General features: G+C 38.9%; 1 protein-coding gene across 1 annotated transcript in view; it reads left to right on the top strand.

The window, feature by feature from the left end:
- inpp4a (inositol polyphosphate-4-phosphatase type I A) overlaps positions 1 to 21,136 on the top strand; it is a 25,958-nt gene extending 4,822 nt beyond the window's left edge. Inside the window, exons 2-24 of the mRNA XM_011489371.3 lie at positions 2,165 to 2,373; positions 2,473 to 2,517; positions 5,237 to 5,355; positions 5,447 to 5,563; positions 5,644 to 5,723; positions 5,794 to 5,911; positions 6,890 to 6,980; positions 7,642 to 7,789; positions 8,959 to 9,089; positions 9,320 to 9,424; positions 9,510 to 9,618; positions 9,709 to 9,726; positions 9,816 to 9,996; positions 10,071 to 10,355; positions 10,434 to 10,581; positions 10,782 to 10,814; positions 11,548 to 11,720; positions 11,844 to 11,967; positions 13,294 to 13,561; positions 16,997 to 17,094; positions 17,180 to 17,292; positions 17,550 to 17,704; positions 17,786 to 21,136. Of these exons, the coding sequence (XP_011487673.1) occupies positions 2,274 to 2,373; positions 2,473 to 2,517; positions 5,237 to 5,355; positions 5,447 to 5,563; positions 5,644 to 5,723; positions 5,794 to 5,911; positions 6,890 to 6,980; positions 7,642 to 7,789; positions 8,959 to 9,089; positions 9,320 to 9,424; positions 9,510 to 9,618; positions 9,709 to 9,726; positions 9,816 to 9,996; positions 10,071 to 10,355; positions 10,434 to 10,581; positions 10,782 to 10,814; positions 11,548 to 11,720; positions 11,844 to 11,967; positions 13,294 to 13,561; positions 16,997 to 17,094; positions 17,180 to 17,292; positions 17,550 to 17,704; positions 17,786 to 17,918 (2,892 nt within the window). The 5' untranslated portion in view covers positions 2,165 to 2,273 and the 3' untranslated portion in view covers positions 17,919 to 21,136. The remainder of the gene's footprint in view (positions 1 to 2,164; positions 2,374 to 2,472; positions 2,518 to 5,236; positions 5,356 to 5,446; positions 5,564 to 5,643; positions 5,724 to 5,793; positions 5,912 to 6,889; positions 6,981 to 7,641; positions 7,790 to 8,958; positions 9,090 to 9,319; positions 9,425 to 9,509; positions 9,619 to 9,708; positions 9,727 to 9,815; positions 9,997 to 10,070; positions 10,356 to 10,433; positions 10,582 to 10,781; positions 10,815 to 11,547; positions 11,721 to 11,843; positions 11,968 to 13,293; positions 13,562 to 16,996; positions 17,095 to 17,179; positions 17,293 to 17,549; positions 17,705 to 17,785) is intronic.
- Positions 21,137 to 25,506: the final 4,370 nt, after the last annotated feature.

Below are 25,506 nucleotides of genomic sequence, written 5' to 3'. Positions count from 1 at the left end.
GTGTAAGTTTTAGAGGAGCCAAGTATCTTCTTATGGCACACTTGGCACTGCTGTGGTTTCCTGCACCCTTTGAGCAGCCGTATGTGCTTCTACACAGCAGAAAGAGGTTGCCTAAAAATAGGAAAAGAACACTCATCTTAAGAAGAATATCACTAGTAAATAATAGAATTATCTGCTAATTTAACTTAACAAAATTCAGAAACAGCAAGTTCCACACAAACATTCATAAATGAAAAGAGTTCTAAGCAAAAAAAAAATTTTATGTACCAGTAGTTCATTTTGATTACAGTGGCAGTGTGTAATAAGTGGAAATTACTCATTTTAGAACAAAATATGAATAAAATGAGAATACCATCTTAATACAAGTTGTCCTATCTTAATAAATCCTCATAAAATCTAAAACCAGTTCTTATTTTGTGGACATAAATGCACATTTTTGCTTCTTAAATAATGACAATGAATGCCAGTCTAACTTGTCAACATTTTCTTAGCTTTAAAATAAAATCCTTCAAACTGATTCAAAACTTTCAGTACATTTTGAGGTTATTGAGGCTTAAATCAAGATTTTCCTTTGTCAAGAGTTTGGAGCTAAATGATTTAATCTGATTTGAATAAAAATGTCCTCATTTCTAGATCTGAGCTCTTAAAGACAGACTTCGATGAAAATTGTTTTTTAACATCTTCTTGTGGTCTTTTTCACATGACGGAGGAAATACTGTACATAAAAGAATTTAAGATCAAAACTGAGTATTTCTTTTTTCAAATCGTGATGGATCAGGAGCAGATTAAAGAAAATGCTGTTTAAAATGCCTCTCAATTGTGATGTAGAAACTGAGAAAGTGGGCCAAAGTCTCCCTGCTCCGCTCCATTCTGATCATCCACTTGCAGACAAATAGATCGACGTACGTCTCTTTGTTTTTTTCTCGTCTCAGCTGGAATCTGTATCAAAACTGTACGGTTGGATAGCTCTGATTATTGTTCGCCATTTTTGTTGCACCGCTAATGTTAGGTTGAGGGTGTGAGCAGGAGAGAGTGTAAACAAAGGGATGATGGGATATCAGTGGAGGCTTACTTCCGCGTCAACAATCCCGCCCACAACTCAGTGGTGAGTTTCTGCAGAAAGCATGTCCTATAAAACAATATTTTTTTTGTCATTTTGCCTAAAAACGGCAAAATCGTAATTAAAGGAGCGCTTTTATAATCGATCCAAATATAATCAGAGGGGGACTTTATTGAGACAAAAAGGTTCTCGACTGTGCTGATTTTGAGAAAAGCTGGGAAAGGTGTAGGGCAAAAAATAAGTTCAAACAACTTCAATCCTGTTAAAATATCTTCAATGTCCAAAAACAAGGTTTTAAATCTTTCCAATTACATTGTGCATTGCACAGCCTTCTCTGTAGAGACTATTTTCTCCTTCACCTTTATAGATACTTATCTTAAAAGGCATGAAAACATACATTTATGTTTGTATGAAAGAATAAACGTCTTCAGCCAACAACTGATTTGAATAGTTGTAAAAATTCTTAGAAGAACGGCATCTGTTTCTGAAATTCGGGTGTCGGGGAGATTCATTTCAATGAAAGCAGAAGTGAGTATTTAAATGGCAAACGGGCTCAGAGACTAAAGAGGCTGGTGCAGCGTTTCATTTCCCCTGCTGTGAGAGAAGCTGCAACTTTTTTTCCCACTGAATTTGTTCAAGATTCCACAAACGGAGAAGAAGGCACGAGCCCTCATCTGCTGTTCATCTCAGAATGACGTGTCACAGGAAACACATTTTTAGATCCATTTCAGTCTCGACATCAGCAAGGCTTTTACTAATTAACTTTTTTTTTTTACTGCGATGTCGCACTAAAGAAAAAAGGGGATCTAATTTGGGCTGAAATCATAGAAATGCTATATTGATGGATCAAATCTATTGCCTGGTTTTCATTTTCTTCATGCTAAAAACAGCTTTTCTCTTTTTAAAATGTAAGATTTTTTAATTTTTAGTTTAAGCCACTAATTTTGTGAAAACGGTTTTCATAACCAAATTGGTTTTAGAGGAGAGATTTGACAAATAAAAGTATATTTAATCAATTTGTGATTGATTTAGTGATTTGGAGGTGTCACCCAGCCCTTAATATTAGGCATTCATTCTGGGTTTTTCTTTTTGCTCTTCCTCCAGACTGTTTACTGGCAGACCACCCCCCCACAAGTGTCCTAAAACGGATTCCTCTTCTACTTGACGTCGCTTTGTCTCTTGAGTTCATCCTCAGCTCTGACGTGAGTCCGCCATGGCTGGGAAGGAGCGCAGCCCCCGCCATCGGCCGTGGTCAGTCTACCGGGCCAACACCTTTGATCTTTCAGCTGAGATGATGGGACTCGCTCTTTCAGGTAACCAAGTAACCGTAACCATGGCACCCTGTGTGCATCGTGGATGATTGAACTGCAAGAATTTGGAAAAGAGATGGTTTTCTTTTTTAAATCCTCCAGGCAACAGTCAGGATCCAGATGAGCCGGTGCTGGAGTTCAGTGTGGGTGAGTTCAGAAATGTCATGTAGAAGAGAAACATGTATTCATTAAGATAAACAAAAAAGAAAATGCAGTCATTATATTTAATTCATAAAAGTATTCCTTAAAAACTATTTTGGTGTTTTCCACAAACAAAACATACTGTAAGATAAAGACAAAAAACATCACACTTTAAGTTTTAGTTTACTTTTTTCAAAACAGAGATTTAACTAAAATTGGAACATAATTCCTTTATTTTTTAATCACTTCCACCATTCAACCTATACTGAATCAAATCTATTCTCCTCACTCTGTTTTAAAGTCTTTCCTTATTCTTGTTTATACTATAAAGAAATTAAAAACAAGAACAAGGAAAAACTTAAAACTTCCACGGACCAGGGCAAAAGGCAGCAATAAGACACCTCTGCCCCCTTACGATTTATTAGACCAAGGAACAGCCAAGACTCCAAAAAACGTAGGTCTAGACTACAAGAATACCATATTTTTAGAACAATAAGGTTCAATGAAAAGTCACTTTTTTTCCCAAAAAACGGCATTGCGCCTTAAAATCCAGAACGTCTGATATATGGATTCATTCTGGTTGTGTTTACTGATGTTGAAGCGATTTTAAGATGTTGACAGCAGAACAAAATGTCAGGCTTGATTTTTTTACCAGTTGCAAACAAGATTGGGTGTAAGTAAGAAAATGGTAACGTGAAGAAACGTTAGCAGTGTCAGAATGTGTGTGTTATTAAGAATGTTGGGAGTTAGTGTAGTTATAGTAATGTTTGTTTTAGTGCTATCAGCCTGGTTTTCTACACGTTGCAAACATGGTTGGGAGTTGCTGGTATTATGAATAATGTGACTAACGCTTCTAATGCAGCTCACCTGTAGCGCTTTACAAACATGTTTTGGAGTTACTGTGAACATGGTTAATACGGTCTGACTGTCGCACTTATCTATGATTCTTTTGTACAGGCCACCTTATATATGACATACAATTAAAAATAAGTTCGAAAATTGCTTATTGACGGTGTGGCTCATAGTCCTGTGTGCCCTATAGTGCAGATACACTTTTAAAAATAAGTGCACTACTTGTGGGGAAGCATGCTAATATTTTTGTTTTAGTGCTTCAAGGCCCACATGCATCATGGGTTTAATATATCTCGTCTAAGCATTTGCGTGCATGACTTCTTATGGATGTCAAGATTTTTCATTTGTATGAAGATGTGTTAACAGATTCATGGCAGATGATGAATTAAGCCCGTCTCTTTATGACGCATGCCACGTACGCATGTAAAACATTTATGACACTCTACAAACATCTTCGTCCACACAACTTAGACCAACTTAAGAATAACGTTTGTAATAGTTTACACGTTTTTAGACCATTTTTAAGACTCTTTTAAAAAGTTGAGTGACAGGACAATTATTAACAATTGTTTCTGCTGGTATTTAAGAATTTGCTCGTGATGCTCTTGCATCAGTGTGGTGCCCTGATGCCTGATGGGTGAAAAATGGGCAAATCTGTACGGGGCACGCAGGTGGCCTGCAGGAAATATAAAAGTCGCAGTTATCATAATTGTAATTTCGCCATATGGGGAAAATATCTGTTCAAATTTTTTACTACGGGCATGCTGCAAGCAACAGGCTGTAATGACCAGGTATACCACAGAAAAGGGTGAGAAAGGGTGAAGTGGGTGAGTTGTACAGATTGTACAGATTTTCTGTTTTTTCAACTTCCCCGAAACTGTGTACGTCCTGCACTCTGTGCATTGTCAGAATTAACAGTAGCAGCACACAAAAGCTACATTTTCCTACGGAGACAAGATTTGGGCGATAACTTTCCACAACCAAATACATGTTTGAAGGATCTTCTCTCTTAATGGTTTGTTGCACAAGTCTTCATAGGTCCTTGTTGCATATAACTACTGTTCTTTAACGCAATCTATAGCCCAAATTGAACAAAAGCAATAGATTAGTTCTTTCTGTCCTCGACATTAGTAAACCACAGCTTTCCATTTTTGACCAATCCTGTAATAGTTGTTTCATGACCAGCGAGACTGAAGTTTGACTTGTGTAATGGGTTGAAAGGATTTGTGAGAGCTAAATGTTTGGAGTGACCCCTTCCCCCTGACGTTCCAAACAGGAAGTACTGATGATTTCTGGTTCCAACACGGTGGTGTCCATATTTCCAAAAAATGGCACCTGAATTGACTTTATTTTGCTGGAGGGGGAAGTAAACCTTTTTCTACTCTGTCCAGTTCTCAGATCCAGTCAATGATTTGGAACTATGAGACAAAAAATTGTGTTAGAAGTTGTGTTACAGGTATGTGTGTGCATCCGGAGACTTTGCATGCATTATTCAGGATCAATTTCTACAGGTGTCCTTCCATGTTAAATTGTCTTTAATTCTTAAGCCTCCTGAATTTGGAGGACAAAGCACCAAACACTGCAGTTCCTCAAATGTCCACTGGAGGCTGGTTTCAGAAGGAAGCGTTCCCATGTCAAATATCTACCTTGACTCTAAAATTAAACAGATTTTAAAGCCCAGTGTCAAAAAAATCTTGGCTATTGCTAATAACCTATTTTTTCATCCAATTCTCTTAAACAAAATCAAAATTACATAAGAACAGAAGCTTAACCAGTTCTAACAACTCTGAACATCAATATTACATTCCTGGAATGGCCAGGGATTACAACCAGTCCACAGTTTGTAATCTTGCATGCCAATGTGTCTCTACAGCCTGCAGTGAGCTGGTCACTCCCTCACTGGACCGGAAGCCAACCAGCTTTGTGGCGGTGAGCTGTACCACACCACCCCAGGCTTTCTGGACTAAGCATGCTCAGACTGAAATCATCGAGGTACACAGAAATCTTCTGCTCTTGTGTCTTTGCTGCTGTAGGAGAGTATCACAGATTTTTCCCCCTTTCCCCTCTCACTGTCTGTCTGCAGGGCACTAGTAATCCTATCTTCCTGAGCAGTATAGCATTTTTCTCAGACTCTCTCATCACCCAGCAGACTCAGATCAAGCTCTCTGTCTATGATGTAAAGGACCGCTCACAGGGCACGGTAACCCTCCATCCAGGAGACATTTTTCATAAATTCCCTTTGCACAACTTCTTTTTACCGTGTGCTGTCATACACAACAGATGTACATGCTGGGTTCATCCATGTTTTGTGTGAAGGAGCTCCTGCAGGACAAACACCACAGACTGCACCTGATTCTAAGGTAACACGCTTCAAACGAGCTCCACGCTCTGGGCAACAATTTTACATTCAGAGGCCGGACATTTCTGCAGATCAGCTGAGAACGAGCGAGTGGGAAACATCACCGTCATCGCCTGGCAAGTGGAGGAGAAGCGTGAGCAGAGGACACCGGTGGCAAGATTACAGAGAGGAGACACGGTTAATGGAAGGGTGAGTAACACAAGATCTGACCAAACCAAACAGATTTTAACCGGCTTTTATCACCGTCTGAAATCTGAATTTACTGGGTCCACCATAAACGAGAACTATGGGATCAAATCAGGTTCAGCTCATGGGGAAGGAAAAACCGAATTGTAAAGTAGAAACAAAATGTTTCTAAATTAAAAACATTGTACACACATTGTAAACTTGAAAGAAATATTAAGAAAAACTCGAATTAAAAAAATTACAAACCTACAGCTCCTACAAATACACCCTTTTTTCATTTGGAAACAGCTGCTGTTTTGTATTTTTAATTTTGGAGGAATGACACAGGCAGCGCAAACAACAGATGCTCTTCTGGAGCGGAGATGACATTACCATAAACTTTGTCACCCAATATCAATCATTTTCCGCTAGCCAAAGGGCTCAAAGCCCCAGCACTGCGTAATAAATCAAAAAATGTTTTAAATTTTTTATTTTTTTATTTTTCTCAAATTTCTCAAACAACCTGTTTCTATTTTTATTCATTTTAGGCTAATGCTGATTTGACCCCATGTAGAACAAGTTAAAGGATTTAAAGTTTTTTTTTCTTTCAGACTAAATTTCAATATTGAAAACAGCTTATAGCAACATCAACAAAATCACATCAGATTTTTTTGTCTCAGTCTACATACTGTATATATATATATATATATATATATATATATATATATATATATATATATATATATATATATATATATATATATATATATATATATATATATATATATATATATATATATATATATATATATATATATACCTATACATACATACATACATATATATCTATATATAGATATAATCATTCCTCTAGTTCAGTGACTCACTTCTGGAGACGTTTCATTCGTAATATTTAAAGCTCCTTTCGGGATTTTGTAGCAGAGAAAAACAAGACTATTTCTAAAAATGGGACGACATTATTTTTTCCTCTTTGTGTGTCAGATGGTTCTTCCTGTTGACGAGAGTCTAACCGGATCTGCGAGCATTAAATCCAAGTCTTCATCTTTATTTAAAGACCCGATGCTGAAGACAGGTGAGCGTATGCCCAGAGGTATTGCATGAAAAATTAAATCATATAAAACAACATTTATTATCATATAGCAACATAAATATAAAATAGGTGACAAAAGCTTTGTTTTTACACTGATGAGTCTAGCCCCCCTAAAGAATTAATGAATTAATTATGCTGGAAAATTTATGATTATGCGACTTTTAGCCAAAATCTAAAAAATCTGTATTGTTTTTATTGTGTTAGGGCATAGTTTCTGCAGAGCGGCAATTGCCGTGGAGCAACCCCCTCCCCCTTTCCCAATGATGAGAGCTCTAAGGCAGAGAGCTTGTGGCTCGTCTAGCGGATTTTCAACATCACAAATACTTCATTTTTTTTAAACTACCGTTTTTCATCTGCTCCGAATTCACCACAATTTGACTAAAGAAATACTCAGAAATGCAAATTTAAGCATAATTTTCTTAGTATATGTCCTTCCTCATCATAATAATGCTAGAATAACATGTTAAAAATACCAAAAACATGATTTTTATCGGAATGGGTCCTCAAACACATCTTTGATTTAAATGATAATTGTTTCACAAAAAATTATTAAGATCAGGATATTTTACACTACAAAGATCAGCTGTAATGACGCTGATAAGTCTCAGGATTGTCCAGCTGAAAAGTAACTGGTGTGTTTCAGTGTTTGGAGGCGTCATGTCCCGGACGTACCGGTTTCCCACCACAGACGGGAATCACCTGCGGATCTTGGAGCAGATGGCAGAGAGTGTGCTGTCGCTGCAAATCCCCCGACAGTTTGTCAAGCTGCTGCTGGAAGAAGATGCTGTCAGGTATCAATTCTGATCTTTACTGCCGCTTAACGCTGGCACCATGATGCCACAACCCTGTTTTCAATGTCTAGTAAGTTTGTCGAATCAACGATGAAAATTACAAAACTTTTGTTTAGGATAAAAAAAATTGAGCCAGCTGCGATCCAAGAAGAAGCTCCTTCAGTCAGCGATTTGGTCCAATTCAGCATCACACTTGAAAATAATCGGTACAAAGATTGACCAAAAATCAAGGTTGGACTCTGTCTTAAAAATATGGATACACATCACAGAATATAAAAAAAAAACTAATGTGACTAAAGCTCTAATTGCATTATATTGCAAAATAAAAAGGGGTGGAGCTGATGCCACATAGCAGGACTAGGTCTAGGTATCATTGCTAAAATCCAGACTTGATTTATTACCAAATTTCTTTTCTATTTTGACAAATCTTTTCCTTTATTGTGATGAAGTTCACTCGTTACTAGTGACTAAAATGAAACAGAGGCGGATCTTTTTATTTTTAAATCTCAAATTAAATTGTTAAAATTAAACCCTAAAACATTTCTTTTACTTAAAAAATCTGAGACATAGGCTTTTAAGGAAAGTTTACCTATGCAATAATCAATATTGCAACTTGAGGAATACGTTGATAAAACTTTTTGGTATACTTGTGGTTATTGCAGGTTTTTCAACATCTGCTAAACATCTGTTTGTAGTTTGGTTTTGCACTTCTTTCAGTTTTGTGTTAACACAAAGCTCTGCACCTTAAATAATGTCAATTCAAAATTTGGGTGCAAAAAAAAAGTTTTCCGTCTAATTATGAACCCTGAAAAACTCAAAATTTGTTTTTGTGTTTTCAGACCTTTTACAAATGTTGAATTATGAGTTCATAGATATTGAGATGTTCATTAAAATGTCCAACAACCTCAGTATTGGAATGTTATAGAAGGTGTAGGAGAGCTGAAGACTGACAGGCAGGTTCCAGCAGCTTGTGATGATGATTTGTGCTCTTTGCATCTGCTATTTATTGAATCCACTCAGGTTTGGAAGTAACCTTTTCATAAAGGAAACATTAATGGTGGCTTTTAATGTTTGTAACTGAAGATTTAGCTGCTAGAACATAACAGAAGCTGTAAGAAGATATGTGCTTCAGCAGAATGACAGTGCTTTCATGTGTGCTGTGACTGCAGGGTGTGTGAACTGGAGGAGCTGGGTGAGCTGTCTCCATGCTGGGAGAACCTCAGAAGGCAGATCATCACACAGTATCAGACCATAATCCTCACGTACCAGGATACCATCACTGACCTGCACGAATACAAAGGTCAGAGAAGCAAGCATCAATGTGGCACTGTTCTAAAAATGTGTCTTTTGTTCACAGACAGTTGCTTTATGTGATTTTTTTTTTTCAGCTTTTCCAGAAATTACTTTTTTCTGTTAAAGATCGTTCATTTTTACGTCAAACCTTCCTTCCCTTTTGCAAATGTTGGAGCACTCGCTATGATGGTTATCTTCTGGGATTATGACCACACTTCTCTGTTGTGATCCTCCTAGGACCTTCATTTAAGTCCAGCACCCTAAAAGCAGAGAAAAAGCTGGAATTCATCCCCACAAACCTGCACATCCAGAGGATGAGAGTTCAGGGAGAGTCTGGTTACGGTTAGTATTCTTGCAAAAGTTTAACTCTGTGCCTTTCACTAATACATTTGAACGTCTTCCGCTTTTGTTTTTGTCGCCTGCTCAGACTGGACGTACGACGTTGTGACCATTGGTGCCCCTGCGGCCCATCACCAAGGCTTCAAAGGCTGCGGCCTCCGGAAGCTGCTGCAGAAGCTGGAAGAAGCCAGGAAACAGTGAGTGCTTTCAAAACTGGATATAAAGTTTTAAGTTTGTTTCACAGGAATAAAATCTAATTTTCTTTTGCAATCCATGTTTTCAATCAGACACTATGAGGAGGAGAGGTAATACTGCTTTTTCCCAAAAAAATATTATTTCATTTTAAGTTTGTGGCTAATTTCATCTACTTCCTTTCATCTATGAACATCCGAAGCTCTGCCCGATCTAAAGGACTGACCTATCAGCATCAGGATGTCTTGAAGGCAAAGGAGCTGATTGGCCAGATAAACACGCTGAAGACCCAAGTGTGTTACTACACGGAGCGTCTGTCCCGCTCTGCCAAAGAGCGCTCAGCTAACGCCACAGAGAGAACTTTGGCCATTTTGACAGAGAAGGTCCGGCTCTTAAGAGCAGATTCCTTTTAGGATATTTCCGTTTTCAGGACTTTTCATTTTCTCTCTGTCTGCAGACCCGTCAGCTCGTCACTGTTTGCGACTCCAAGCTGCTGTCCTCAGCCATCCTCGCCCTGGCAGCCGCTCGGCCAGAGAACTCTCAGCGCAGCACTCCATCACCATCCTCCTCTTCATCCCTTTCACTTTCCTCCCACTCGCCGTCCCGCTCCCCGTCTCATCTGCCCTCCTCCCCTTCTCGTGCTGCCGCTACATCCTCCCGACACACAACTGGTTCCGAGGGCGGTGAAGCGACTAAAAACAAGCGGGCCTCCCTGCAGGCGGACCCACACGAGGAGGAGTGGGTAAGACAGAAAAAGCTCTTGGTTATTCATGAGTGTTTTTTTTTTTCTTTTTCCTCTTGTGATGCTGTTGGTTTGCAGGACAAGGTTTGGCTGAATGTGGACAAAAGCTTGGAGTGTGTGATCCAGAAAGTGGATCAGCTGCTGCAGAGAGACAAGCTGCAGAGTGACAGCAGCTCTGAGGATGTTTTCCTGATAGCCAACGAGGAGCCAAGTAACACCAAGAAAGGTAAAGGAGCCATCTGGGAGTCTGTTTTTTTCCAAACCACGATTCAGGATCAATTTTTTTTTTCCTAGAAAGCCTTTGGGAGGAACTTCACCTGACTCAAACAGATTTTTATTGCACTCTAATTACATAAAATGCAGTTTGGGGGTTGATGGTCCACACAATTATTAGCTGAGCTCTAATTGTCCCTCTTTTACCTGCAGAGAGCAGCCCGGAGTTTGAGAAGAAATCTCCAGGTTAGAAAGGAAACATCCATATACAAAGTCTGTCATGTTTTCTCTCAGTTTATATTTATGTAAGAAATACTAATAAACCCTGAAATTATATGATTGAACTTAAAGCTCCACTCTGATCATCTTTTGATCTTTTGTAAAAGTGCTCCCAGTGGTCTTTTAATTATGATTATGCTGTTTTTAACCAAAATTGAAAAAAACACTGTCGTTTTTTAGGACTTAGTTTCTGCAGAGCAGCAGGAGTTCATTAGAGTTGTGGATGGTACTGTTGGGGCACAGCATCCCCGCCCCTCCTTCCCATCACCCATCTGTTAATGCCCTCTCCTGCTAGCTACAGCTCCTCATACCCCAACGTAACATTGCCAGTGCAAAAACAATGGCGAGTTACATTGGAGATATCCAGCCATACTGTTTTGAGCCAGATTCCGGCTCAGACGAGGAAAACAAAGACGTACTCATCTACAAGCGGATGCATCTGAATAGACCGGACCAGGGAGCTGGTGGGCTGCCGTCGTAGCTTCTAGGTCACAACTACAACTACATGTTTGCACCTGCTCCTGATTCACCACAATCTGAATATAGAAATACTCAAAGATGCTGTTTTAAGCTTAATCCGCTTTATATATGTCCTTTATATATTTTAAAAACACCTAAAAGCCCGTTTTCATCTGAGTGGATCTTTAAGTGCTTGTAATAAACATTTTTCTGATAAGAGTCATCCCTGCCATTTCTGCAGGTGAATGGAGCGATGCCCTGTATCCTCTCCTCACAACTCTGACAGACTGCGTGTCGCTAATGAGCGACAAAGCCAAGAAAGCCATGGTGTTCCTGCTGATGCAGGACAGCGCGCCGACCATCGCCATGAGCATCACCATGCAGTACCGCCGCGACGTGGTCTTCTGCCAGACGGTGCGTCGGCTCTTTGAGATGCACCAAAACAAACGATATTACCAGACTTTGTGCTGACTGTACAATCAACTACACAATTAACCCAAGTGTCTGCATCTGTCTTGTCATGTGATGTTTCTGCAGCTGACGGCTCTGATCTGTGGCTTCACTCTCAAGCTGAGGAACTGTCTTTGTGACTCGGGCTTCCTCAGGCAGCTGTCCACCATCGGCCTCCTGGTCCAGTATGAAAGCCTGCTTAGCACCTACGGTAACATGAGAAACACAAGACCCAAGCACACAAAAAACTCTTTTACATTCTGTAGATTTTAAAACTTTACAAAACTTGATTTAAATCTGTATCAATCTCTTGAAATAGGTTTTTGTGGAATTCATTTTGCCTGAACGTTTTCTGAATTCATGGATGGATTTATGTTAACTGTACGAGCAGCACTGAAATCCTGCTTTAGCATTTAGAAGGAGAGAGGAAGGCAGGATTTTACACAGAACTCTATAACTATAGGTTCACTTTTTATGTTCATGTTGATAAACCAGAATATGTTTTCATGAGATTCAAATGTTCTTGATCAGCAGAACATATGATTATATGGAATCTAATAAAATCAATTTTGTTTATATGGCACCTTAAAATAACATCAGTCAAACAAGGTGTCATACATTAAAACTCAAAGGCATTAACAGTGTAGATGCCTGCTGAATGCTAAGTGGTTGAGCGTTCCACAGCTTTGGTGCACAGACCTTGTTCCCGTCTGAGCTTCCTCTTGGACTTCGGTACCCCCAGGAGAAGCTGATCAGCTGACCTGAGACAGCAGGTTGGGGTTTAGGGGGAGAGAAACTCAGACAGGTACGGCAGATTATTTATAGATTAAGAATCCATTAATAGAATCTTCTGGAAAGCAGACAGTGAAGGGTAGTCGGGATCAGGGTGATGAGGTCCCTCTAATGCACGCCTACCAGAACATGACCAGCTGGAAATACGAGAGGGACTCCAAAATAAAGAGAATTATAGTAGTTCAGCTGAGATGTAATGAAGACATGGGTCACTGTCTCAAAATGCATTTAGGCAAAAAAAGGTTTGTGAAGACTTTGAGAGTCAAGTCTAAAATCACTGTCCATTTTAACACCCAGGTTTGACACAGGGGTTTTTAAAAGTGGAGCCAGGGGGGACCCAAGTCACAGGGGCCGCAAGAGCTGTTCTTGGCCATTAAGACTTCAAACGCTCAGGGCCATCCAAACTGCAGAGTTCACAGTCTTTAGACTCAAAAGGCCCTTAAATAAAGAAGCTGGCTGTTTAAAAAAGAATTGATTTTAAGCACTTCAATAAAATGAGAAAAGGAATAAAATGCAAAAAGTAAAATATGTAACTGCTGCCAAAAAAAATCCTCTTTAGGAAACTTTCCTCAAGGAGCAAACTGCTTGGTCAAGAATGAAAAAACTGTTGGACTATTGTACTATATGATTTATGCAGTTAAGGTTTAAACACATTACTTGCAAATCAAGTTCTGAATTAATTTTTGTTAAGTTTTTTTGTTAATTGTTTATCCCTGTTTTTCCCATAACCCATTGCTTCATTAAGGAGAGGAGCTGGCCATGCTGGAGGACATGAGTGTCGGAGTGATGGACCTGAAAAAAGTCACCTTCAAGGTCACCCAGGCAACGACAGGTTTCAGTCCGGACATGCTCCCGGTGATCACGGGGAACAGGAACGGGTTTAACGTGAGGGTTCCCACGCCGGCGGCAGTGTTTGACACTCTGCCTCGGGAGATCCAGAACGGGATGCTGCTTCGAGTGCAGCCGGTTCTGTTCAACGTGGGGATCAACGAACAGCAGACGCTGGCTGAGAAGTGAGTCACTAAAACTGCAGAGCAGGAGGAAGCACAGAAGGAATGGGTCAGACTCCAAACCACAGACAGACAAAAAAGAGCTTGGACTTTGACTATCTTAGGCACTTTAACATTGGGAGTTGGGTCATCTAGACCAGGGGTCGGGAAACTATGGCTCGCGAGCCATATATGGCTCTTTTGATGGTCACATGTGGCTCGCAGACAAATCTTTAATTATACTTTTTTTTTTTTCATTAGACCAGTCCTCGGCGCGATGCGATGCCAGAGGCGCGCAGTAGTAGCGGTGCTTAGAGAGAGAAATCTGCGCCAGCACTTTCAGTTTACTATTATCTATTATTTCACAGAGTTTGTGCCAGCTGAAAACCTGTGTGAATTGCCGTGGCTAAAACTGCGCGCTCCCGTCTCTGAGAAAGAGCGCGCAGTTGCGGAGACGGGATGTGTGAGGAAGAAAGCAGAGGGTGGGGGTGAGGTGTTGTGGGGACCGGCAGCAGGTGAATTGCGCAGGGATTGTAAAAACGTAAAACCCACTGCCCGTCACTCACTGCAGCGTGTGAGTGTGTGTTTGGCTCCGTATCTGCATGTGAGCAGTCTTTGTCACATCTACAGAACATTCAGACCTACGATCACGTTTAAAGTCTCAACGTCTGCATGAAGCAGAAACTCACCACGTATCAACCAGACTAGACAATCAGCAAAACTACCATGAGAAATACTCATCATTTATTAGCAACAGCATAACAATGTTATTGACAAAGAATCCACAGACTTATTGTACTTTAAAATGTTGAAATTACATCAAATGCACACATTCACTTGTATATTTAGTTTTAAAAATATTGTCGCGGACTGAGTTTAACTTGGCTGTTGGACCGCGTCATAAGTTCTGGAACGCATCAAGCAGAGATCTGATTGGCTCTCAGTTCTGTCGCTCAGCCTGTTGTTAGGTAATTTGGACCAATGGGGTTCAGCTATGGGCCGAATAAGGGAAATGGGAGGGCTGACGCGGCAGGAGCGAATATAAAGTTGGGAGAAGCGCTCTCTCGTCTCGCTGGAGAGATTCAGAAGTTGCTGAATTAATTGTACGGCGTTTGTTGCGGTCTGCAGTAACCAGAATAAAGAACCTTAAAAGAGTTTAAGTCTCCGTGCCTCAGTGTGGGAAAGGGACACTACATTATTGTATGGCTCTTTCGAAATTACATTTAAAAATATGTGGCGTTTATGGCTCTCTCGGCAAAAAAGGTTCCCGACCCCTGATCTAGACCCACTAGACAATGCGCTGAATCATTTTTCTTCAATGATTTGTGAAGCTCACTGGTGTCCATGGATTAGATGAAATCTTTCCACCTTTATCCACCTTTGTCATGGTAGGAAGAACACGTCAGTGTAAGGGTGGGGTCATCTAAGATAGCACAAGGGATAAAGGTCCTTTACTTCAGGTTTAAGCTGTTTTTGCTTCTTAAATATATATATATTTTTTTTTAAATAAAGAGATCATTTCAAATATTTATCCAAATTTGTATGATTTTCTCTTAGATTTATCCTCTAAAGTTTGTACATTCAGCTTTAATTTGAACTTTTATATCCCTCATTCTTTTGTGGCTTCAATTCTTAAATAATGCAAACACAGCAAAAAGGGAAAAAAATAAGGAAGTGGCTATTTACACGTAATTTCTAAAATTCCAGAGCTGAACTTTTTTCTTGGCTGCACTTCTTTTGAATGCTGAAAAAAGGGACTTAATATAACCACGCTTGAGATATTTACCGTGCCATTTGATAACCATTCCTGTTTTTACAATTATCCTTTAAAATACGTGCAACCAACAACAAAATTCAGCCTTGGACGCACTTAAAAAACGTGCGGGTAATGCATGTGCATGTTGCATGTGGCCAACATGAATTTCCCTCAGTTTTTGTGCTTGGTCTAACTTTATTATTTTTTAAATTTACACATTTTTTTAAACACAAAATGAAAAAAAAACAAGAGTTACAGATAGGCGAATAAAACAAACATTGGGCTTGAAGAGCACCATTTCAAGTATGTGCGAATAACATCAGCCTGAAAACAATTTACACTTTTTTTTTCTTAAAATTTTTTTAAAGAAACATTAAACACCTTGTTGAACATTCTCTGATATATTTACAGTGTGTTGCTCCTTCTTTTCCCAGTTATGAGAGTTTTTTGTTTATGTGATGTTCTGTTTAAAATCTTCTGTTAGCACATTAAGCAAACAAAAACGTTTGGTTAGTGAAAAGCCAATAAGTGAGTAGTTTCTTCCGATAGTTTGTCCATAGTAGAAAATATACAGCAAAATTAAACATAAAAAACTACAACACAATATTTACCAAAGTAATTTGGCAAAAACTGGTCAAATTATTAAATTATTTTGTTTGAGAAATTAATCAGAACTGAATAGTTATCTGACAAAAATCTTTGACTTCAAACAATGTTAACGAAGAGTTCCCAATCAAGAACATCCATTTATCTTCTGAACCCGCTGAATCCTTTTTGGGGTTGTTGGGTTCCTGGAGCTAACCCTGCTAATGTTTGGGGGAAGGCGCGGTACATCCGGTCTGTTGCACACACTCACACATACACACTTAGATAGTAGCCAATCAACCTATGAAACATATTGTTGGATTGTGGGAGGAAACCCGAGTGACCACAGAAAACCCACACATGCACGAGGAGAACATACAAACTCCGCACAGGAAGGTCCCAGCCGGGATTCAAACCTCAGTGTTGGTAAGGTGAAAGGCCACGCAGGAATCCAGGGTTCGATTCCCAGAGGGTAATGAACAATGGTAATGGGGCATTTACTGTATTAATGGCGAGCAATTAACACCCAGTGAGGGCCCTTGGGCAAGACCCTTACCGCGTCTGCCTCCGGAGTGCCACTCACCACTTCCCCAGGGGATGGGTCAAATGCGGACAACAAATTTTGCACACCTAGGTGTGTGACAGAAATTGGGACTTTCTGACTTTCATGCCCCAAAAACATAATTACAAAATAACATTTTTCGTTTGAATGCTGTCTGTTTACTGTATTCTTCTCTGTTGGCATTAGAGTACATCTCCTGCTGGAGGAGGATCTTTTATGACACCGGGTGTATTTTATTTTGAAAGGAACTTGTGTATGCTGTCACGAGTGAGGGACATTAAAATTATTATATAAAGAAAAATATAATACAATTATCATTTAATTTGTGTATAATTTTTAAAAGCTACTTGTAAATAAATTGTTTCATGGCAACAAAAACATAAATAAAAATTAGTATTTTTCTAAATAATCAAGTGGAACTTTGTGACTCTCGCTGGGTTTGGTCAGTAAAAAACTGGCCCAAATGGCATTAAAGGTTGCAGACCTCTATCGATAAGGAACACTGGTCACTTGTACATTTCTATTGAACACATTACTCAAATGAATTTGTCTGCAGGTTTGGAGACACGTCACTGCAGGACGTCATCAACATGGAAAGCCTGACCCGCCTCAGCTCGTACTATGATCAGTTCAAGGAAGTCCTTCCAGAAGACTGTGAGTTCAACAGCTTCACAGAATAACAGCTGTCTTAGTTCAGACATTGCTGTCGTCATGATCGTTTTTTTTGTCATTTGTGCAGGCCTCCCTCGATCCCACAGCACCACCAGCCTGCCGGAGCTGCTCAGACTGGTGGGTCAGAACGTCAGCGCTAAGAAAAGCAAGAACGTGGAGATCCTGTGGCTAGCAGCCGAGGTGGGTTTCTGAAATAAATCTGAAAAAAGCCAAGATGACCTAGCTGCAAACATCATTGGCCAGAACCAGAAATCCTCCCATATCGCTTGAAATAAAAATTATTTTATCTAGGGCCCCGAATAGTTTTGGGTTAGGGTAAGTTGTATACTTTTCGCTTCCGACTGATGATGTCAGGCGCCATTTTGCCTGGAGCCAGGTACCGCTCAAAAAAAGCAGTTTTGACCAATTCCACTAATCTCTTGCATCTCTTTAAAAAGGCTTGCCGGCGCCTGAACGGAGTGCGTTTCACCAGCTGTAAGAGCGCCAAGGACCGCACGGCCATGTCTGTTACGCTGGAGCAGTGTCAGATCCTGCAGCAGGAGCACGCCCTGGCCCCCCAAGTTTTCTACCAGGCCCTGGACTGCATGCGCAGGTCACTGAACGCATCAAATGCTTCATGTAAGGATGATTTTGGTGCTGAAATCTAATTATAATTCAAACTTTTGGTTTTCAGCGAGGGCTGCAGGAGAGAGAATACCATGAAGAATGTGGGATGCCGTAAATACGCCTTTAACTCCCTCCAACTCAAGGCCTTCCCCAAACAATACCGCCCCCCAGAGGGGACTTATGGGAAAGTTGAGACCTAAGTGGACATGTTCGTGTCAGAAACCCAAAGACTTCACAGTGAGGGAAAAAGATCACACAACATAAACTGGAACAGTAGCCCTTTTTTTTTGTTTAGTCCAATGGTTAATGTCTAAAAGTGCCATCGCTACTGTAGATGCCCCCCCCCCCCCCCCCCCCCCCCCCAGTAGAACTAGAATCAAACACTTTCACATCCACTTCACAAGCAGGACACGGCTTAACCCCACACTGCAGTGGTCATGGCGGTTGTAGCATTGAGAACCACTTCTCCTCTTATTTATTTTCACTGGTTAATTTAAAGAAATGTGTAGAGATTTGTTTAAGTCAAATTTTGTTTTCTGCTTTAGTTCTGGTAAAAGCAGATTCTGTTTTTGTGTCAACAAGCTTAATGCAGTAAAAACATGAAAGCCTTACATTCCACTCTTTGATTTGTGCCACAGAGCTTTGACAGCTACTCTGCATCTTAAGCATCATCACCAGCTGTAAATGTCTTTTACTCTGAACAGTTAAGTGAAACAGAAATGTTCCGTCAGTGGTGCGTTTTACCAATATTATTCATTTTTCAAAGCTTTCACATATTTTTTTTTTATCTTTACGCGTTAAACAGTCTTTAAATGAGCAAAAAACATCATTTTGAGTTTGCCTTCTGCAGACTCTTACATTACAGTTAATATAAAGCTTTTTGGAGCTCTCCTCCAACCTTTTTCTTCTGTAAAAAGATCATTAGCCTATTTATTTGTCAATGTTCCTCTTTTGAGGTCTGTTCACTCATTTTAGTGAAGTTCATACTGATTCTACCCTCCAAGACTTGGTGTTGTACATTTTATGTGTTCAAAATCATAGTCATTTGGAATCATGGTTTTGTATTACAGTTTTCTTAAATTTGTTTGTGTAAAAATTCCTCTTAAATCTGCTTGGAACCAAAGCAGAAACCTAAAAATCTAGGTCTTATTCTTCTATAAGTGAACTGTAGTTGTTCAGCGACAGTTTGCATGTTGACAGACCTTCCAACCAATCTTCAAGTCCACACCAAGTAGAAAAATGTCTAACCCAAAGCGAGATCAAAATAAAAAGCGGGAACATTTCTTCTCAGTAAAAGTATTCCAGAGTGGGGGTGCAGATATTTAAAGTATAGTCAGTTTTCTAGAAGCACAAACTGCTTTCATTCCTCAAGTATTTTTTGTTTTGTGCTCATTTCATGAACCAGCACAGACTGTTGTTACTTCACAGTTAGTGGAGTCGGTCCAGTCGCAGATAAATCCTACATTTTGTGGTACAAGCACCAAATGTGCCATTATGTCACACTAACACTATCTACATTTTTTATGTATGAAAGTTCGGTCTTTTATGATACATGCATAATATATGTAATTCGCAAGTGTTTCTTGTGTTCGTCATTTGTTGATGTGGGCAGATGTCTGATGAAGGTTTCGTCCAATGGGTCTTTACGAGAATTCAGTTTTGAGCTGCTCAAAATTTTTGGTTGAGAATTACGACGTTAATTATACATAATTAATGTAGTTTTTCCATCTATAACGGAATACACGCATGTACCACCAATGTATAACTTTTACATCGCGTATGAAACGCACATATCACGTTAAATGAATGTAATTAACGCATGAAGCCCTAATGAATTGCATGTAAACAGCGCAGTAATTACCTATGGTTCAAGTTCTACATTGATTGACATGTTCTTTGCATGGTTTATTCGTACGTTTTCCATGGTTTTATCGTGGTTCATTTGTGATACAAAAGATTCACGTAAAGACCACAACTTTTCTCATTTTTTCCACATATGACCAATTTTCTTTTGTGGTATAATTGCGCATATTGCACGGCTGTGTGACACTGCCTTGAGGATCCCCTCTTTCAACAAAGCATGTTTGCCATGAGAAAAATCCCAAATGGCTGTTATTATTAAAGATGTCGACCATAAACTCAGTTGTTACAAACATATTTGATCTCTTTTTACCTCAGTCTCAGCAATACATAGGCTGTTGGGGCACAAAATACAGTCTTTTAACTTAAAGGATTTCTACAGAATACTATTATACATATAATATACTTTAAACTCTTTAATTTAATTGGGGCAAACGTGCTTTTCTGAAACTGGGGTTAGTCAGTTATAATCATTCCAAATTTGGTGCTTGTCCCACAAAATGCACAATTATTTTAAGAACCAGCTCCTCTAAGTGTTTTCAGGTGGTTTGGTCCACTCCCTGGAGTTCAATGTCAAAGCCAACCAAACCAAATGAAGGTTTTCTTTCTTTTCTTTTTTCTTTGCACTTCCTTAGCAAAAAATAATCAGTTTAAGTGTACTACAAGTATACTTAAGGCTGAATCCACATTCTTCCCCTAACCCTCCGGCTTCTCCTTACCCCTCCAATTGTAGGGACATATGAAGGGGTAGGGTTGTCCGAAATAGTTTTTTTAAGGGCTAACCCTAGGCCTCGCCATCCCTTCGCCGCGAGAGTGTTTCGCCTCTATAGTTTGCATTTAAATGCAATTAATGACTTTGATTTAGCATTACCTATCTAAAGATATAAAACTGATGTTATGTATTTCCGAGCGCCAGCAGCTCCGCGCTAACGTAGCTGACCCGTGACTATTGATGATGTCATCGAGTGGGAGTAATGTCCTAATTCTAAGGTTGTGTCTGAATTCCCACTCTAACCCCTAACTACTAAAAAACTCTATAGTGCAGCACTTGTGTGAATTTTGAAACCAATTCGGACACCATACTCACTACTTTTTTTGTCTTTTTTTTAATGGTGGATATGACGTCATCAATTTCACAAAGTTAAAATTTAATTAAAATGAGAGTTTTGCGACTATTATTTATGAGTCCACTGTCTTCTGAGGATAAAAGAATTCAGATTCAGCCTTAGTCTGTACTAAACGTGAAGCAGTATACTTTAAGCTTATTTATACAGTCTATATATTTTAAACTTAACTTGTTCCCCTTTTGTCTGAAGAAGTATTTAATTAGTATACTTCCTACACTACACATACACGTTATACTTTCTACACTTATACCCAAGTAAACTTCATAAAATAAATGTAAAGGTCAGGTGAGAAAGCTCCTAAGCCTCACACATCTGGGCCAGAAGTGAGCAAGGGCACTACACTGTTGGTTACTTATATAGCCCATGATTACAAAATCAGATTCATTTGACCTTATCTGAAACAAAGAATAAATATCTGTAAATGACCTTTAGTGACTTTTGTTGGTTTGATGTTTCTTGGATATTTTGTGCAGCTCTTTGAGTTGAGCTTGGTTGTGAATTGGAGTGCTTTAAAGAAACTGAAGTGAACTGGAAACAATATTTGGCCACATTGAATTGTAATTTTGTCATTTTTGATCTGCTTAAGTTTAAAAAGTTTTTTATTTATTACTTACAGGTGTCCAATCAAAGTTGCAGTTTTGCTAAGAGACCACAGAATGATCTCAATGGTGAGGAGCGTCAATGTTTAGCATAAAAAATAATAATGGAAAATAACTTTTTAAACTAAAGTCTTTGTTGTAGCAAAATTCAAAGTGATATTTTGTTTGATTAAGTAGTTGTTTGTTGACAACATATGGAGAGAAATTAGACTCAGTCGGATTTGTGCGTGCGTAATTCTTGATTTGTGCGTAAATTAGGATTTGTGTATGCATATTCTTGCTTTGTGCGTGCGTAAATTAGGATTTGTGCATAAATTTGGATTTGTGCGTGATTTGTTACTCACATAATACGTTTTGTGTATACGTTAAAAAAATATAAAATGAAAAAAATACAAAATGCAATTTACTTATGCACAAATTAAGATTACAACAGCTTGAAACTACTTACACACACACATCTTTAAAAAACACGCACGAATCCCTTGTTACGCACACACAAAGCCAAAGTTACGCACGGATCTACCGTGAGACTGTTTTCACGTCTCACAAATTCGTCCGTAAGTGCTGCGTTTAAATACCAGTGGAATGCTCGGTCATTAGAATTTTCCTATCAGCCTTCCCTTCTAAACGTATCCAGACAATGACTCAATCAATACATGAAGACAGTAGATGTTAGTGTTGAACATAGAGGCTACTTACTTCGGGGCGCTGACCACCGAGATTGGCCGCCATTCTTCCCGTGACTCTCTCAGTCTGACTGCCTTTGAATTTTCCGGAAGAAAAAAACAGTGCCCCCTACTGGTCGTTCCTGTTACGCATTTTGTATCAATTCGGTGTCTCTGAGAATAATATACTTTTAACATATATATTAGCGTTTAAAAGTGAACTTCATATTCTCAGACGATAATTTTTATTTTCCTTTAAAGTTTTTTTAAGCCCTGCTACACCCACTGAAGGAAATACGTTTAGAAGGGAAGGCTGATAGGAAAATTCTAATGACCGAGCATTCCACTGGTATTTAAACGCAGCACTTACGGACGAATTTGTGAGACGTGAAAACAGTCTCACGGTAGATCCGTGCGTAACTTTGGCTTTGTGTGTGCGTAACAAGGGATTCGTGCGTGTTTTTTAAAGATGTGTGTGTGTAAGTAGTTTCAAGCTGTTGTAATCTTAATTTGTGCATACGTAAATTGCATTTTGTATTTTTTTCATTTTATATTTTTTTAACTTATACACAAAACGTATTATGTGAGTAACAAATCACGCACAAATCCAAATTTATGCACAAATCCTAATTTACGCACGAACAAAGCAAGAATATGCAAACACAAATCCTAATTTACGCACAAATCAAGAATTACGCACGCACAAATCCGACTGAGTCTAATTTCTCTCCATAACAACAGGACAGATGAACACACTTATGTATTGTATAAAATAGCACAATAATAAGTTATCAAATTCCAATTATGCACTATACAAAAATATTTTACAGACTTCTGTGAATGTACAAACATATTATCTGAGTAAAATGTTCATTTTCTCTATAAGGGTGGGGGTTGGTCTGCCCATTATCACCTCTTTCAAGTTTTTGAGAAATATGGGTTCATAGGTTTCAGTTCAGATCACACTGACCTCTAACTGTGATTCTGCTTCTGTTTGGTCTTTTGTCATCTTCCTGAGATGGTTTCAAATGCAAACATACCTATAGTTTTCGATGAACCCTAAAAGTATCACTGCATTATTTATTAAAAGTTCTCATGAACTGTCTCATGTTACATTTAGTTCCTCTAATCGAAGGGAAAGAAGTGAACTGAAGTCACAGTTTCTGGGTTCTACAGTGATTTCTGGGTTTACAGCTTTTACCTTGATTTAATTATTTCATAAGTTTTCAGTTAATAATGTTCTGCAAAAAAAAACAACTCAAAAATTACCTAAGCAACTCTACGTACTTCCACCTCATGTTACTTTATTTTCAATTTATTGTATTTATGAAACTCATTTCTTTTTCCACTTGTCTAGAGTTTGATTGATGTCTTTAGATGCAAATGTAAAGTGAACTTATCAATTGCTGCTGTTGCCTTATTTCCATTTACAAATAGTTCAAATATGATTTATTTTTCTAAAAAATGGTTTGATGGGCAGATATAATACGGGGAATTAATTTTTCTTGATTCAGATTTTGCATGATCTGACCTTTCCAAATGACAACAATCCCTCCCTTGCTGTGAGTTGAGCTTAACATAAAGTTAAATCAAGTCAGATATCCAAGTTTTGGAGTTCCTTAATATAACAAAACCTATTTGTTATATTCAAATATTTAAGTATCGATTATGTAATCCTACTTGTTTTTTGTGAATCAAACAGAAACCAGACTGGTTTATTGGAAATCCATCGCTAACAGTATTTTACACTTGGTTCTGTTTAGCATGTCTTAAACAAACCTATGATTGGGATTAAAGGTGACTAAAAGAACTATTTTAACGTAAAAAGGTTGTTCACCTTTCAGCACATCCCTTCAGGGGTTGCCTGAAGCTTTCACTGATCTGCACATTTGGTTTTGGAAGAGATTTTTACGCTGGATGTCCTTCCTGACACAACTCTGTATTTTATCCGGGCTAGGGACCACCACTTGGGACTTGGGTCCCCCTGTGATTACATAGGTAGGCAGTTGCATGAAGAGTCTTGCCTGTAAAAAGGTGAATTTAAAAAAAAAGGAAAAGATGAAATTGTCCAGTTTAGGCTACTTGAAGTAAAACTGTTGAATTTTGTGATGTCAGACATGAACTCTGTCCAAGAGCTTAGTCGGTTTACATGTTTCACATGGAGTGTAGCATATGATCAGCTTTATCTAAACAGATATGATGTGTAAATATATATTTATATCCCTCTGTGGTGAGGGATGGAGGCTGTTAAGACTTTACTCTATTCTGTCTCGTTTCTTTTTCCTTATAAGCCAAAAAATTCACGGCGCTCTGCTAAAAAGGCACGTTTTTTTAAATACAGGTTGTCAGAGTCCAGAAACCTTTGAAAGTATAATGGTGTTAGAGTACTTCACAAATTGGGAGATTTACATTGTTCTACTAATCTGAAAGATTTAGGATGTATTGCTGGGTCATAAAGTGGGATCTTAAAGTGCTTCAGACTTATGATTTTGATTTAGTTAGGGTTTAAAGTTGCATTATGTTGGATATTTGATGAATATTTGGATTAAAATATCCTAAAATTGCACGAAGATGGAAAAAAGCATGAGGCTGCTGCAGGTGTTCGGCACTTCCTGTGCATAAGCAAATCAAACCATTTAAACACTTGAGTTGTAGCTGCAGCAAAGCCTGTTTTTTCAAGTGCAATCCTAACACAAAAGGTGGAGTTTTTAATCAAGCTGGGAAATATGTCTGTCTGTAATATTAGCTTTGCTTATTTTTTTATCCTTTGCTTTACAGTGACAAAAATTTTACTATCAGCTGTACAACGGTCAAGTTTTTTTTTTTGTTTTTTTTTTGCTCCCTCAACAAATGGGCTGAAATAAAGGTTTACTAAAGATATGCTAAAGTGCCAATTTGTTTGTGTTCTCTGTACCATCCGTCCAGCCGCCCATTTCATCTGGGATCTACAGTAGCCACAGGGGCAGCAGTCTAATATCTGAACACCTGTCTTTCAGCTAGAATTCTGACCTGTGTGTTGGTCTGCCTAAATTAGAAGCACCTGTTTGAGGTCATTGGCTTCATAGAAACATCTGTCCACCTGCTACAATCAGTAAGACTCCAACTACTAACATGGCCAAGACCAAAGAGCTGTCCAAAGACACCAGAGAACATTGTGGACCTCGACAAGGCTGGAAAGGACTGCGGGGCAATTGCCAAGCAGCTTGGTGAAAAAACAACAATAGTTGGAGCAATTATCATAAAATGGAGGAAGCTAAACATGACTGTCAACCTCCCTCGTACTGGGGCTCATTGATAGATCTCACCTTCATCCTATGACCCCACCCTTACACTGACGTGTTATCCCTACCATGACAAAAGTGGATAAAGGTGGAGAGGATTTCATGTAATCCATGGACACCAGTAAAGATCACAACTCATTGAAGAAAAAAGGTTCAGCGCAATGTCTTGTGGGGTCTAGATGACCCAACTCCCAATGGTAAAGTGCCTAGGATAGCACAAGGATTAAACCAGCCCATGTCCAGGGCTGTCTAAAAT

This window comes from Oryzias latipes, chromosome 21 (genome assembly GCF_002234675.1).
Source record: "Oryzias latipes chromosome 21, ASM223467v1".
Taxonomy (NCBI): domain Eukaryota; kingdom Metazoa; phylum Chordata; class Actinopteri; order Beloniformes; family Adrianichthyidae; genus Oryzias; species Oryzias latipes.
Note: the sequence above shows the minus strand (reverse complement) of the source record. Positions and strands in the feature narration are given on the sequence as shown.